The sequence below is a fragment of the Cynocephalus volans genome, chromosome X (genome assembly GCF_027409185.1).
Source record: "Cynocephalus volans isolate mCynVol1 chromosome X, mCynVol1.pri, whole genome shotgun sequence".
Taxonomy (NCBI): Eukaryota; Metazoa; Chordata; class Mammalia; order Dermoptera; family Cynocephalidae; genus Cynocephalus; species Cynocephalus volans.
The window spans coordinates 155,410,415-155,427,296 of record NC_084478.1 but is presented as its reverse complement, the minus strand read 5'-3'; the positions used below and the strand labels follow the sequence as shown (position 1 = coordinate 155,427,296).

The 16,882-nt window shown below is 36.3% G+C and overlaps 1 protein-coding gene across 1 annotated transcript in view; it reads left to right on the top strand.

Moving 5' to 3' along the window:
- ATP11C (ATPase phospholipid transporting 11C) overlaps nt 1-16,570 on the top strand; it is a 189,012-nt gene extending 172,442 nt beyond the window's left edge. The window contains exons 27-31 of the mRNA XM_063083465.1: nt 1,979-2,044; nt 4,260-4,363; nt 7,300-7,453; nt 13,747-13,851; nt 16,485-16,570. Coding sequence (XP_062939535.1) covers nt 1,979-2,044; nt 4,260-4,363; nt 7,300-7,453; nt 13,747-13,848 — 426 coding nt within the window. The 3' untranslated portion in view covers nt 13,849-13,851; nt 16,485-16,570. The remainder of the gene's footprint in view (nt 1-1,978; nt 2,045-4,259; nt 4,364-7,299; nt 7,454-13,746; nt 13,852-16,484) is intronic.
- Nucleotides 16,571-16,882: the final 312 nt, after the last annotated feature.

Here is a 16,882-nt window from a genome sequence, read left to right as displayed (position 1 = left end):
AAGAAATCACTTCCTATGTGCATGGCTAACTAGAGAGCTTATGTGCAAACCTTCTGTAAGGTTAACTTGGCTGTAATTTTTACTACATGAATGAGAGTTCTGGACCTTCAGACTTTAGACCCCTGCACTTTAATGTGAGAAAGACTTCATCTGAGAAAGACTTTGTCTCTTTTAAAGCAAAGTCTGGCCCTGCTTGGTTCTTATTCATAGTGGCCTTCTATGCTTGGAGTTAAAGTGGGGAGGAGGGGAATAGTTGCTGTATCTTTGGAGTGTTTGCCCAAAAGGTGAAGAGAGGGAATTCTCTTCTCTTCCTTTTCCTCTTCCAAATGGGAGCATGATTTTCTCCAGAGAGGCTGCACTGGTCCTGCCAGTGCCTTCCCAGCAAGTCACTATATCAGTCAGCAGCTGCATTGGGATGATTTTGCCCTGGCTGTACTCTTGGAGAGAATTACTGACAGGGAACAAGTGAGGCCTTCATCCTGCAGTCACACAATGGGAAACCCAACACAGTGCCTTGCATGCTGCTTTCACTGTGTGCTCCTTTGCCATTTCTGGGATTCCTCTTTATGGTCATTCATTCTTTATAATCATAATGTGAAGCAAAACGAAGGTTCAAAAAGAATTTACTGAGTACAATGACTGTGTCTGGAACACAGACAATTAACACCTGTTATAGAAGTGATAGGCTCAGTGAATTTGAATGATTCTTTGAAATTAGGTACTACAGTCAAGACCTCTCTAATTTGGACTAACAGAAATCAGTTTAGTATGAATCCATGAAAATTACTAATTACAAAATAATTGTTGAGGAAATACAGATCTGCTTTAGAGTAGACACATGTAGCACTTGCCGAGGAGAGTGTTCTCCTAAATCCTGTGTGTCCTTGGGAAAGTCACCTCAGCTCTCCAAGTCAACTTTGCCCATCAGTAAGAAGAATAGATTTGATTTTATGATTCCTTGGGTCCCTTCAGCTTTATGACTTATTCCATGACTTTCAGTTTTTATTTGGCACAAAAATTGTATATAGCTGGCTACTGCTTAAAAAGAATTTGCTCCAAAATGGGCTGATACTCTTCTGCAATCCTGTTGACATGAATCATTTGCTCAGCAGACTTTCCAGGTGGTGCATGAGGAGCATCAGCCTAGCCTCTGTAAAATTCCTTACCCATTTTGAGTTATTGAAGTCCAAATTAATGAGGTTTTACTGTATATGTCACCATGCTTCTAAATGTTTGCTAAAATTACAGTAAGTGTGAGAACTGCTATCAGCAACTAAATGTAACATCCGTGTATGATTTGAGTGAATCCTTTTTTTGCTTCTGTTAACCTTAATTTTTTGTTTTTATTCTTTAAAAACCTTTTACATCTCATTTTCTGTTTTAATGTTATGCATTCAGATCTTGACAGCGTTTGGTAAGCATATGTGCCATTCATTGCCATCGTTTGGATATATACGTGGTATCTGCTTTTTTTGATGTGCACATGCTGACACTCTAGTATTTACAGCCAAAAAATTTGATTCATTTAAAAAAATGTGAGTCCATCTGTCTGCAAGTTATTGCTTATTTGAGAGCTTTAGTTTGATATTATAGGAAAATCCCATATCAACCTCTTTAGAGACATGAAACATTTAAAGACTTGGTTTGATGAACATTGCTGTTACTGGAATGGTTTTTGTTTTGTTTTTTTTCCCTACCTTTATCACACCAGTGAGTTCCCTTTTCGATGCTGCATGGAATAATGGAAATAAACCCACCAACCACAGGTGTGGTGTACCTGTCCATGAAATTTAGGGTCACAGGAAAATCCAGCACTGTGGCCTGATCTTATTGACTAGCTATTTCCATAAACAATTCATAAAAAAAAAATCTTTGGCATTTACATGCAGGATTAAACTTTTAAACTTGGCTTTTTTTTTTTTTTTTTTTAAGCAGGTTTGTGTATTCATGGTACATGTAATTGTTAAATGTTTTTCAGGTATACGGAAACTGGACTTTTGGAACCATTGTTTTTACAGTCTTAGTATTCACTGTAACTCTGAAGGTTAGATTTTTATTTATTCAAATATCTAACACTATTTGTGTAATATTTTCTGGTCTTATCCTAATATATCACTTTTGTCTCCTAATTTTTATTTTTGTTATGGGTTGTCATTCAAGCCTTTGTCTAAAGGCTTACTAAAATGTGTAGGATACTAGGGATTTGGACATTCATATACTATTTGGGATCCATTTTTTTTCAATATACTCTCTATCATCTCTATTTTGTTTTACTTTAAAATAATTTAAACACTGTACTTATGTTGGAAATCTGTTCCTTTTTTCTGCTATTTTAAGGCATTGTAAGTGGTATATAAACAGGCTGTGTGTGTGTGTGTGTGTGTGTGTGTGTGTGTGTATGTTTCTATGTTAAGTACTTGAATCTTTTTAAAAATTATACATCTGTTTCAGAACCCAGGCTTAAAAGAAATTTAGGTACTTAAGACAGTTAAATAGATATCCATGAGCCAAATATGTATGCAAAGGAACTTGGTAGTAATGAAATTTTATAAAATGTATTCATCACTGAAATTTACCCATATTAGTGATGAAATGCATGAAGATATACAGCAGGTAAAACTTACAGGAAGGGTGGGGGAGCGCCAAAAAAAAAAAAAAACTTACAAGAAGGGTAATTTTGGCAAAATAATTGGCATTGACATGCAGCCATGTAATAATGATGTGAAGCCTCTCTGAATGTTACCTTTGAGGCCTATGAGTTGGCACTTTTTTATAGTTGAAAGCGTAATCAATATCTTTTGATCATTTTAGTAATAAACACCTCACATGGGATCCAAGAATGAGTACCTTTAAATGAATTCCAATAGGTCCAATGATCAGAACCAGAATTCAGAAGTATAATTGTCAAAGGACCTCTCTAATCATTTTTCTTCTAAATTTTTGTTCCTGGTTCATTTCTCATACCAAATAGAGCTAATATATGTTTGCATTATTCATCTACTATTTCAGGAATATTTTAGGACTTTAAAAGGACATGTTATGGTTCATGTCAGTTTAGCCATTTACTACCTGTGTGTCCTTGAGCAAATGAGTTCATTTTTCTCTGCCTCTGTCTCCTCTTCTATAAAATAGAGATAAAAGTAGCACCTATCTCTCTTTGGGTTTTTAAGAAGAGTCAATTAGTGAAATACATATAAAGCACTTAGAATGGTGTCTGGCACATAGAATGTGCTCATTACAACAAATACAAGTTGTTATTATTTATTATGTTTCTCAGGATCATGATTTGAAATGGAAGCTGCCTCCCCACCTCCCCACGCCACCCCACCCCATCCTACCAGCCTTTTTCCTCCTGGCTTTGCATATGGCCCCACGGCTTCCAAATGCCCTTCACAATTAAATTCAGCCTTACCACAGCATGTTTCAGGGGTACCTCAAAAGACATCAACTCCTGCCTCTCTGGATGAGTATTAGTGTGACATTTTCCCTAACAACCTGGAGGGTCGGCATTCAAGACTGAGCTGCATTTTTTTTTTCTTCTGGCAGCTGGCCAGTACAGGGATCCAAACCAGTCACCTTGGTTGTTAATAAGGCTGCGCTCTAAACAACTGAGCTAACTGGCCAGCCCTGGGCTGTGTCAACAATGACAAACTGTAACAGAGAGTTGAGGACCTTGGTGTCACAGCAAGTAACAAAACTGAGACCCATGATCTATTGCTACACTGTGTTAGCTGTGTAGAGCTGGTTGCCTTTACGTTTTTAGTGACTCCTGTCTGTTGCATTTGAGCTTTCATGACTCCTTTGTATAGTTTTGTCTACCCTTCTTAGCTATTCCTTTCCTCTCCTACTGCTTTTCAGCATACCTCCCTCTGCCAATTAGGCCTTCTCCTTTTGCCATCATCTCCATGGCTGACGCTACCTGAAGACTTGGGGCTCCAGCCTCCTGAATATCTCCATTACTTGCCCATCCCCCGTACTGAGGCATCTGCAGCCCCACACCTACCAGCTATGTGGCTTGACCACATTTCTTATGCTTGTGCTCTAGAGTTTAGAGACCTTAGGACAGAGCTTAGCTTTCCCACTCTAGCTCTTTTTAAAGCCTGGATTCTGTTCTTTTTAGTTCCACTCTCCTCTAGATTCCTGGCCCGTGCTAGATCTTCCCACAGTTATGATATTGTGTGTAAGTTATCAGATACCATAGTGTATTGCCTGGTGCAATTTGTTCCCGTCATGAAATCTCTCATGTTGTATCTTTTCAGCTCGCCTTGGATACTCGATTCTGGACATGGATAAATCACTTTGTGATTTGGGGTTCTTTAGCCTTTTATGTATTTTTCTCATTCTTCTGGGGAGGAATTATTTGGTAAGCAGTTGTACCTCTGTAAGCAATATGCAAATTAAAAATAGATACATGTATATGTACATTGTATATGTAAACATTCATTATACCTTTAAAGTTTTGATTATATAAGATGGTAGGTCTTTAATATTAATGGACTGCAGGTTACTTATAGCCAATAATGCTGCTAATTTCAGATAAGATTTCGAATACAAGTGTATCGACTGCACAAATTACTCAAAAGATCTCCCTTTGGTACCTCTATCCAAAATTTTCAATTTGAAGGTGTGTAAACTTCTCTCTGTGAAGTGAAACTAATTTCTAACATGACCTCCCATGTGATTTCCAGTGGAAATATTCATCCTGTGATGTTTCTACCGTGATATAGTGGCCTAATAGATACATTATTATCCATTTGGACCCTATTCTCTCTCTTTACAGTATGTAACTATCATTCATGTCATTACATGTGTGCTCAAGGTATAGGATATACACCCCTTAATACTCATAGGGTTCTGTCTTGAAATCACCATCTCACTGTTTTGAGGTGCTGGAAAGCAGACTCTACAGCTTGACCTTAAAGTTCATTCAGTTATCTTGCTTTCATAGGTATTTATTCAGAATACATTTTGTGATTGGTACTCTATGGGATACAGAGATGAATAGACTGTACCGTGCCTTAGGAGATGAAGAGACCAGTAAGGGACACATAAGCTGTGATTGGAGGAGCTATCACGAATGAAAATAAGTTAGATTTGTATCTCCTTTTCTTACTCCTCAAAGCCTATATTTTATTTTTAAATGTCGAATTTGTTTCCATTAATCACTGGCTTCCCCTGCTAGGGATGCCAGCCGCAGAGAATGTGGCTAGAATAAGCCATGGAATGAGATTCCAGGAGTGCATATTTTCACTGCTATGAGCAAAATCTTATGTACAAGACATTTTGTTTTATCAGAGATATTTATGTTCTTTAAGATTTAATTAGAAGAAACTCTTACCGTTTTGAAAAGCTTTTTAAATAAAAGCTTTAAGAAATAAAAATATGAAAAATCTAATCACTTAAAGAGGTACCAAGTATAATTATAGCATATATTTGGCACCTCTGTAGGTAATGATTGAGAGCAATGAAGCTGAAGGAAGTCTCTCTTTTCTTTAATGATATACAAATGAATCAATGTTGATTAACCAAATGCAATATACAATTGTATGTCTGCCTGGAGTACCGTAATTCTGTGTATAAATCTGTGTAATCAGCATCTGAACTAATTATGCAAAATTTCCACAAGAATAAAATTTCTAGCAAACTAAATAAGTTCTAACCCCTTCCACAGACTATTTCTTATTAAAGTAAATCCCTTAAATGATTAAGACATTGTCACATTTGTTTCTATTCATTGGTGATACTTACTAAAAAGGAAATATTAATAAATCTATTTTTTATTGCCTGAAGTACTGTCCTTAAGTAGAGCTGTCTGCGATGAGCTACTACATGAATAAACTTGTCATAAAGCAACCAGCAAAATGTGACTAGAAACTGTGTGAAACTTCAGCTGATTTCTTGTCACAGCTAATGTCTGTGAACATGTTCTACCCCGAAGCATTGAGACATAGCCCTCTTTCAGGTTTGGCAGTGAGAATGATTTCTAAACCCCAAACACAATCTAGGAATAATAGCTTTTGTTTTTTACTGTCCTTCTGCAAAGCTCCATAGATACCATTGAGGTTTAAAAAAAAAAAATCTAGAGGTATTAATCAGAGAGTATTGTGGGTACAGTGTGAAAAAACACTTCGTGACTAGCTGTCAGTTGTCTGCTAGACCCTTACTATGGCTCACTCAACTGCCTAGAAAATTATTCAAGGTCATCTTCGGAATAGATTGGAGTAGACCTCTGCAAAAGTCTTTTCTGTGTGGTAGACTTTTCCTAGAAAGCCTGTTTAGCCCAGGCCTCATGGGTTTCTGCACTTCACTGTTCTGCTCACTTTTATTCCACAGTCTAATCCTCACATATGTAGAGCCACAAGCTTGATTTTATCATGTTGCATAACGGTACACAAAAGTTAATTTTTAAATAATAAACCAGTTTATCTATACCAAGCATGATGTATGGTCTAATAAATGGTACTGACTAGTTGTCTCCCTAGAGCTCTTAAGCCTAGGATAGTCTGATGTGCATCCTGGCCTTGAGCAGCCACTTCTTCCTCCTCAGCTCAGAACAACAATAAGTTTGTCTAGTGAGGCTCTGTGTAGTCCATCTCAGACAGGGGAAGGGAAACTACCTGTGCTTCTCAATGGCCACTTAACAGTTCCGTGCATGACTTGAAATGAAATCTAACTTCAGAATGAGGTGTCTTCCTAGATTTCTGGATTACAGGGCTTAATATCCTATTAGCAATAGTCTGCTCTCTAGCCACCTACTTGATACACACTGCTACTCAATATATATTTGTGGATGCATATGGTAGGTTTCTCCTATTTGAGAGAGATAAGCTCTACAGTCCTTTTTTATATTTACATAGGAATTTTTGGAGTGGGGAGAGAATTATTAAAATGTCTTAAGTTTCTGAATGTAGAGCACGAATTCATCCTCATTAATAAAACAGCTGAGAAAAAAAATACTTGTTAGGATAAAGATGAACCATCATTTCTCTTGAATATCTTTGAAGCTCTAGCGTTTTCTAATGCACATAAATATTCACAAGTTGGCAGCTAAGAGTTGATTGCCTGATTGTTTGCAAGTCAAATGCACTGTATTATCTTTTTTCTCCTTTATTTTTTTTTTTCAAACATTTGGTAAATGGAATTTGTTTACTACTATTGGGACATTCTAGAGAAAATTATTTTTTATTAACACGTGTAAGGAAGATTCCTTTTAAACACAAAAGACAGTTTCTATTAAACTTCTTTTCACGTAACAGGAACTGATTTGTTTTTTCTTTATGTGTTTTCTTTCCACTCCAGGCCTTTTCTCAAACAACAGAGAATGTATTTTATATTTGCTCAAATGCTATCTTCTGTATCCATGTGGTTGGCCATAATTCTTCTAATATTTATCAGCCTTTTCCCTGAGATTCTGCGGATAGTATTAAAGAATGTAAGAAGAAGAAGTGCCAGGGTAAGAACTAAGTTTATATTATAGCCTAGTTTTTGGAAGGGGCTTCGATATCTGCCATGAACTAAAAACCTTATTTAGAGAATTGCACTAGTTACAGCATGTTAAACCCCTCCTTACAGGTTCATCACTTAATTTCCTCTTCTGCATAAAAAGTATAATAAAAACTTCGTTATCCAATGCAGGTGGTAAGTAGATCCCTGAATAGTGTTCTGTGTGACCTTTAGCAATCCATATGGAGTATCTCATATACTCCATATGGAATTTTAAAAAGAAACAAATGATTTTATTTTGTATTTAGCGTAGAATTTTCACACCAGGAATTTCCACACCAACATTTCAGCTTTAACCTTAGAAATTTCCCTATGGGCTGTTTGCAGATTTTTTTTCTGTTCATAATCCCAATTTGCCTCTTTCAAACCTTTCCCCTTCCTTTAATTATAGTGCTGCTTAATCTCTGTGTTGCTTCTAGCCCTGTCTGTCCAGCAGTATATTTGAACCAAAGATAATTCTCTGGATGTGGTTTCTATATCCTTACCCTCCAGAACACACGTGTAAAAATTCAAGATTGTTTTATGAGTGTGTTTTTATTTTTGCTTTTAAATTGTAAATTTCCTGTGGGAATGAGAAGTTATTTTCCTATATCACATTGTCTGATATCTTTTGAAAATTTCTAAAAAATCCTTTAAAGTACAAGGGGTTCATTAGCCTGGAAAGTGGAACTTCTGGCAGATTTTGACCAACAGGTTAATTAAGTATGTCATATTCCTGCCAACACTAGCTCATTTTGCTAAGCAAAACCTGTTTGTACCATATTGACACCAACTACATCTTGTAGCCCCTCCAAGACAGTATTTTCAGGAAATAGTCTAAGCTGTGACTAACTAGTTTAGCTACAAAATTGGTATGTCATGATTTTTTTTTTTTTCCTATTGAATTGATAGAATCCAGTAGTTGATATTTTGCAGACATGGGGATCTGAAATGATTATAGTAGGAAAATCTTCAGTGATGAGAAGTGTAAAAGAGGAGCTTTGTGTTACAAGTCACTGTCAGCCCCAATCAAAAACAAAGAACAGGGCTGGCCTGTTAGCTCAGTTGGTTAGAGCATGGCCTTGTAAACACCAAGTTCAGGGGTTTGGTTCCCCTTACTGGCCAGCTCCCCTCCTCTCCCCCCGGCAAAAAAAAAAGCAACAGAACTGTCAGGGGCATAAGCTACATTGATTCTTGGTATACAAGGCCAATCAATCTATAGTTAGGTGGTCAGAATTGCCCTGAACTCCCTGCTTCTGCATGTCTTATGGGCTGGAACTGGACATAATAATGTTAGCATAGCTAAGACTGCCTTAGTCCACTCTTAAATTCATCCAGTAGATCTTCAACTAACTCCCTCCACCCTGGTATTTAGTTTTAGGATGGAAAAGTGGCATTTAATTACCTTATTATACCTTAGTTTCAACTGAATGGGAGTAAAACAGTTTGATGCAATAGGATTCTCCCATAATGACTCAAGTGGCAATTTGCATGAGGTCAAATAAAAAATGTTACAGTAAGAAATGGTTTGGTGCCTTTTTATAGTAGAGAATTTGTCAGGGGAGGATCTTCAAGTTGTTCTTCCATTGTTCTTATTTGGGAGTACACTTTGGTGTGCTCCTAAATGTTTTTCTTATTAGGGTACTGGAGCTCATGTTTAATAATGGCTCACACCCAGCTTCATGCTCTGAAGATGATATAAAAATGTCAGAAATCAAAACCTTCAAACATATTTTATTTTCTTCCTTAGTCCCTTCTTTAAAAAATTGGACACTGGCTGGAGATGACTTTCATATAGGCCATTAAATGGAGGGATTTAGAACATTTTCTTTTCATGCAAACAGCAGATTCCGAACTTCTGTTCAAAGTATGGAGTTCTGGGACTGCAGCCCTTTTTACTTAGCAGCATAGAATGTTACCAGGGGTTCAGCATGAAATTTGTTTGTCATAGGTTATATCCATGGTAGAAGGAATTCTAGTGTCTGTGCTGTAGCTTGGCATGCTGATGTGCTGGAACAACCAGGAGAGTTTCCATAATCATTTGCATTCATTCAATCATTTATTCATTTATTCTACCCTCATTCAACCAATAAATATTTGTTGAACCGCCTACTGATGAACATCTCTCTTTACATCCAATGTCTGAAAGGCTCAGTGGTTTTTCAGACTCTGTGGGATTTTGAGAGTTGTAAAAGAGGCAAAACGTTGGGGACACTGAAGGGCGCTGCCTTTTTTTGTTTTTTTTCTTGTGAGAAAATGCGAGAGCAAAGTAGTGCATATGAATGCATAAAGACCGACTGAAATATGGCAGCCACAGCTATTCTGATCAGTCACATCTGTTTAAATAAGTCCCTATTTGGTCATATCAGAGAGGCAGAGGCCAATTTCTAAGGTAAAGGAAAAAGAGTATCTTACTTTCCCCCAAATATATTGGTCTTTATGCTTAGTGACCAACAGTCTGATATCCCAGGTGACTTCCTACTTTGTTCAGTATTCCTTGCTACAGCGTTGGCCTCATTTTAAAGCAATGCAAAAGATTTTTTTACCCTGGGTCTGCCTCATACACTGACAGGCTCTCTAATGCAGTACAGTGTATGTTTCTACCTAGAGTAGAATATCTCCTGACTTCAACCAGTAAACATCTTGGACACTTTATACACACTGTCAGAAATGCCTGTGGTTTGTAGGCTGCTGGTGATATCCTCATGTGGGTCTTGGCAGCTGCTTTGAGAAGGGGACACAGCAGTGTAATGAATATGTCTCTATGGCATTTGAGAAAGAAGCTAAGCCGTATATATTTAATAATTTTTGAAGCAGCCTTATGTTGAATTCCATTAATTCAGTACACATTGCCTGAGGACCCATTATGACTTAGCTACTATACTAAGTGTTGGTAGTTCGGAGATGAATCGGACATGGCCCCAGCTCACAAAGAGCTCTCACTCAATTAAATTATAAAGGACATTTGTATGGAACACTTCTGTAAGCAGCCGTAAAACAGAACAGTAGAATCAATGATTTGGCTTGTTATAACACAACTCAGCTATTTCAAGGTCTGAGTCACTGTCTCCCAAAGCCTCTAGTAAAAAGGCTAGTATGGTAGCCTTCACCACAGCTGAGTTGTCATGATGCTAGCAGAATTCTGTCTTTCAAAATACATTCTCTCAGTCATTTAACTCAAGGGTTGTAGTTAAGCGATGTATCCCTCAGCTGCATTTTCAGCAATATGGTTGGTTTTTTTGCTAAAGTCCTATTATCAAGGATCATAGGGCTTTTCGTTAGCTCATACAGTGATAACCTGTATAGCCATGCTGCTAACGGTGTCTGATGAAACTACCATTGAGCACTGAACAGCAGAACAACAGGATAACACTTCAAAGGAAGTTTAAAGTTTAGGATGTTTGGCATTGCAAAAAGCTGTACCCCCTCTAAGCACAGTTGGTGGACGTGTGTAAATCAATGAAATACACCTGGACCCTCTGGCCAAGTAGTATATACCACTTCACATTTCCAATGGGGGAATTGTCCACTTGTCCTTATGTAAAGTTTTCTCATGTAAACCACAATGAAAAGGGAGGCTTGGCTTTTTTTGCTAGACATGGGAAGACTATAATCTAACGGAAATGGACCCAGCAACATGGCCATGCCTACCTAGCATTGGATGTCTGCACAAACAGGAAAGAAATTTTCCGTTATATATAGGGGGCTCTTTCAGGGTGGAAGGCAGGGAATGAAAGGAAGAATGTCAGATGTCTGAGCAAAATACCCAGAGAAAGCACTTTGGAAATTTTGGGGAATACAATTTATCATTGTAGTGGTAATAATGATGATTACTATTGTGATTCTTATAGTGTCATATACAACCAATAGTTCTGAGAACCGGATTAGACAAAAGTAAAGTTGAATCCTAATGGCATGGCTGTTGAGAGGGGCCTTTATCCATCAGTCTCTTTGACATACTGCTAATTGAGCTGGTTGGTGTCAAAGCTCTTTAGATGACTGCAAAGGAGTGTGGAAATTTCATACTATTTTAGCTCATTATCTCCTGTCCTCCTCACCCCCCAACTACTGATTGCTAGCTATATCAGTTTTTTTACTGCTTTAGATACTCTTTCCATGCTTTCTGTACTTTCATATTTCCTTTTTTTTCCCCTTCATAAAGTAGTTTTAACACTAATCTGTTAATTCCTAAGATTTCTGCTTCGTGGAGAAACATTTATCTCTGACAATTAGATACAAATTTTTGAGCACACCAAAATGTGCTTACAGTTGCAGGCTTAAATAGATAGGCTGTACATTAAATATGGTATTGGGGGACTTGGTATCATGTTAATCATGTTGTAGGGTTTTTGCCCACAAAGTAGAAGATAGAAGTAATTAAATTTTTTTTCTCAAAAACTAAATGTTTATTTCTCCAGTTTTATCAATTGGTAGTTTGTATATTATCAACATGACACCAACTTTCTTCATTGAAGGTAAAATATGAACAGGAAAAAATATAGTCCTGTCACTATTTATTTATATCCAACATATGAATAAATCAAAGTATTTGTTTTTAAAAGTTTGTTTATTAAACTCTGCTGGATACATATATTACTTTAGTTCTCTTTCTCTAAGCCTATTTTCATTAGTTGCTAAGTAGATAATATGGGTAATGTTGTTTAGCAAAGTTGTTCAACTCATCCCCATAGTTGACTACTCATCTTCTGTTTTGCTTGGGCAATGCCAAAACCACATCTGTAAATTGCCTTATAATTTCATGCACAGAACAAGAAGAGAAAAAAAATAACCTCTTAGGTTTGCTAGTTAAACTTAATCAATTTTGACTTTTTCTGAGTGTTTTAAAGGAAAAATTTGTACCTTACTTAGAAAAAATTTAGACCACCTGTCTAAAGAGGTCTCTATAGGAAAAACAGGAAAACTAATCAAATTAAGTTAGAAGAAAGGAAGTTAAGTACTGGTCAAGAGGCAAATGGTACTGAAGTGTGGTGGCATCAAATGTTTTCCCATTATATTCATTTTGATTGGGTTTTTGACCTGCAACTGCTCAAGGGAGGTGAGTCCCTTCATAATGTACCTGTGCAATTGAATAGGGGAGAGAGTTACTTCAAGATAAATTGATGGTGGATCCTGGAATAGCTAACTGACCAATGGATTTTGAACAAATGTAGGTTACTGAATTAATGGTTAGAGATAAGCCTTATTTTAATGAAGATATTTTAAAATTATTTTAAGTAGTCCATTTTCCCATTAACAAAATAATTTTAATTGATATCCAGAGAAATAGTAGCTGGCATATAAAAAATAGACTAACTCTAACTCTACTTTTACTTCAGGAAGTAATGTCGTCAGAACTAACATGTCATTTCAACTTCGTGTTCTCAAGGTTTCTTTTTAAATGTCTTAACATTTGAGAGAATATTTACTTTTTTTTTTTGGTTTCTGCATTTCTCTTTTTTCTACTGCAATTTTCCACCTTTTGTGCAATTGTGAACAAGGTAACGAAACGCCTCCCTTCCTCAGGAACATCTACTATCTTCATGCTTTCTCAAACTTCCAGCAATCACAGTTTCTCTTGGAGTGAATAAGGTGATTTCCTTTCTTAATGTTCCAACTTGCTTGCATTCTCATTTGCCTGACACCATTTTCTGATTCTTTATTGGGAAAAATTACTTCCCATGACTCATTTTTATATCTTCTATTGATACTTAAGATTATTTTGTCATTTTCTTTTAATCATTTGTTCACCTTGCAAATGTCACACTGGAGAGGAAGTAATTTTCAAAGGCTTGGACTATAAGTCTCTAAATAATGATCCACGGTATACCGTAGTAGCCATGGTGTGTTAGAGCTAGTCTGTTTACCAGGACAGGAATGTTTTGCACCAATTTCTGTTTGATACACTCACAGAACTGGCACAACTCTCAGAGGTGTTCACCAAAAGGATGGTAAGGTTTACTAATCAAACCATATTGACTCATCTTACCATATAACCTACCAGTGCCATTTCAAAAACCCAAGTTTGCCACATACTACAAATGTCTATTTACTTCTACCACAAAATTAATTCAATTCCAGTTGGAAACTTTCTTAGGCCTTTAAATGTATTCGTTTGAATGTTATGCATTTTCTATATAGTGTAATGATTTGTACTTTGGCCAGAAGAATGGTCTATGGGAAATTATTTTTTCTTTTACATTTTTTATCACCAGGTAGGTTAACCAATCTTCAAATGCTTTAAGTATCTTTGCCTCACTATTACAGAGAAATCTGAGCTGTAGAAGGGCATCTGACTCATTATCCGCCAGACCTTCAGTCAGACCTCTTCTTTTACGAACATTCTCAGATGAATCTAATATGTTGTAACAGGTACCTAGTGTTAAATAAGTGGGCTGGCTTTAAAGAAACAGATTAACAGCATTATAAGGAAAATAATGAAAATATCACTCTCTAAATTTTCTCTGCTGTTGGTGTGGTGAGCTTTATAGTATTCTTTGCAAAAATATAAAGATGCATTACTTGGAGTACGGGGAAATACATATTTTAAATTTGATAAGCCCCCAAATAAAATTTTAGACATTTTTCAGAGCTGAATGGTAATGCAGTATATTTAATTTGTAAGGGGCAAGTTGTCATGGCAGGGCCATGATGTGAAAATATTCATTAATATTGATCAAGAAATATAATTTTGACTTAAAGATCATTTGAAAAATTGAAAATAAGTATTCCAAAATTGCATCTGTATAATATCAAGTCAGTTTAGCATTGCATGTTCTTTTGGGAATTAATGTGAAAATAATTAAATGTGTTTGTACTTTCATGTGCAGTGTCTGTGTGTTTGCAGGTATACACTTAATGTCCTTGTAAATGTATGATCCCCAAATATGTGTTAATGAACCAGTCTACTCTAATCATAACTGTTTTTAATGTCAAGTTTTATTCAAGCTAAATGTTTTAATTTTCAGAGGTAAAATCTTCTCTAGCCATTCAGGGGGATGCTTGCCTAATGATATAAAATACTTCATAGTTAATGTTTCAAAAATGAGTATATTCACATTATGACATATTTCATTTACACCGCAAAAATATTTTGAAGGAATTGATAATACCGTGGGAGGAACCCATGAACTCAGAATGACTCCTTTATGTGCACCCTGTATTATTCACTGCAGGGGCCTCTGGCATCCCAGACTTTTAGAGATATTTTATTCATCTGTAGGAATTTAGAGTAATTCATGAACAAGGTTTATAAGCTTGTCAGCTTGGAAACAACTATATATACAGCTTAGGGCAGGGCTATCTTTCATGCACACATAAAAATTAATGATCATGAACAAAATTGTGGGTCAGTTCACTTTGAAGCTAACAATTGTGAGTCCACTTCATAGGCTCATTTTTTCATTAGCTATCAACTCCCCCACCCTCTGACAAAGAATAAAAATTAAACTAATGGATTGAATCCTTTGGTTCTTATATCTTCTGCAGTTGATCACAGTCTGCATCTACAGTGTTATTTTGGAAGCAGACTCATTTTGCTGCAGTCAGTATCTCTTTACTCATTTTTGAATGACTCACCTGTATATGTTTCCCCTCAATAATGAATCTTCTTCACAGTAGCCTTCAAAGTCTTTGACCCATTTGTCCCAGATTGCTTTGTCCTAAACCGTGTGATGCATTTTAGCTATATTGTTTCCAGTTAATTTTGTATCCCCCTGGATTGCTTTCTTCAGCTTTGTCTGTGGTTTGGGGACTGGGTTGGGTAGCAGATACTGCTACTGCTTTTGGCCTCTCCAGGGTCTTAACTCCTACAATGTCTAACATAGAACTGAAGAAGTTATTTTTAAAAACAATTGTGATATATTTAATGTAGTTATTTTTTTCAGGAATAGATTTTCATGTGGCATCATTTCTCCTCCAGGAAAATATTTGGCAATTAGTTTAGCCACTGAGTTTGTTCCTTGGTTGGTGAGGGAACTATCTGATTCCTTTTATAAGTTCTCAGTGTGAATGACAGCTTTATTTTGGTTAGAGTCTCCACAACCCTGCAGAGCTACCTGAAGAGCTAACAATGGTTCTGGAGAATGTGGAACATAAATAGAAATGGAAGGTATTCTAATGGACTTATAGTCCAAACATGGCAAGGAAGGTATCCTAGAATGGGAAGAAAATAGCACACATTTTTAGGCCTTCCCATTACTCACGTTCAAAAAAGTTGATTTTTTTTTTTTTAAAGTTGAATTTTAGAGTGGAGAATCAAAGTTAGGCTCCGTCCCTTGACATAACGACTTCCATTTCTCAAGATTACATGAATTATACTTAGTGATCAGTTTGTCTGTCATGCTCCATCCTGATCATACCATTTGATGCTGTTTAGAGGACAGAGAAGAATCTGTAGATTTGTTAGGGAAATTTCTGTGATCCCTTTTCTGAAAAGGTGATGCATAAGAAAAATGGAAGAGTCAATCAACTTATTGATACATGACCTGCCAAAAGGAAGGAAGAATAAAAGTAAAGGAAGAATATTATCACAATAATCTTTCAAAACTGAATATATCTTCAGATTTCCTCTGTCAAAATTAACATATTCAAAAAAGTCATCCACTCATTCATTCAACATTTCCTGAACATCTGCTATGTGCCAGACACTGCACTAAAAGATAAATAAAATGTCCCTGTTTTCAAGGAGCTCCCAGCCTAGCAGAAGGGATCATAGTGAGCTAAACCTCTGCTGTGTTAGATTATCACAGAGGTAAAAAGTATTAGGAGAACCCTGGAGCAATCCAAAAGCAAAGCAAGCCTGAATCTATTCAGGTGACAAATGAAGAAAGGATTAAAATCTGGTTATTGTGTCACTCTTCTTTTCCCCCTGCATGTGAATAAAACTTGGCACTTTGCTAAGGTGGTTGCTTTACTACTTGATTTATTTTTGAAAATGCTAACCAGTTGGCTTCACATTATTATTAAAATAAACCTTTTAACTCTCTGTATTTTAAATTTTGCAGAATCCGAATTTTGAACTGCCTTTGTTATTGTCCTACAAGCATACTGACAGTGGTTACAGCTAAAAAAGGAAGCATGAAGAAACAACTACAAAAAGTTATCATCTCAGGATACTCGATATGCAACAAACTAAACCACTCTTTTATGTCTAGGATTCAGAATAAATATCCATTAAAATACCAAATGACTCTCTTAAGCATTTACAGTTATTATAAGTAGCCGTTATGGCCAAAGTGCTAAGTTAAGAATTATATGAAAGTTGAAAGCAAGAGTACTTAGAATTCTGGCTTTAGATAGAATTATATAACTACCAAATGGATGCTCTTCTAACCTATGAACTTTGTGAATGGATATAAATATAATAGTATAAAGCAGAAGTCATGCAATGGGAATGAATATA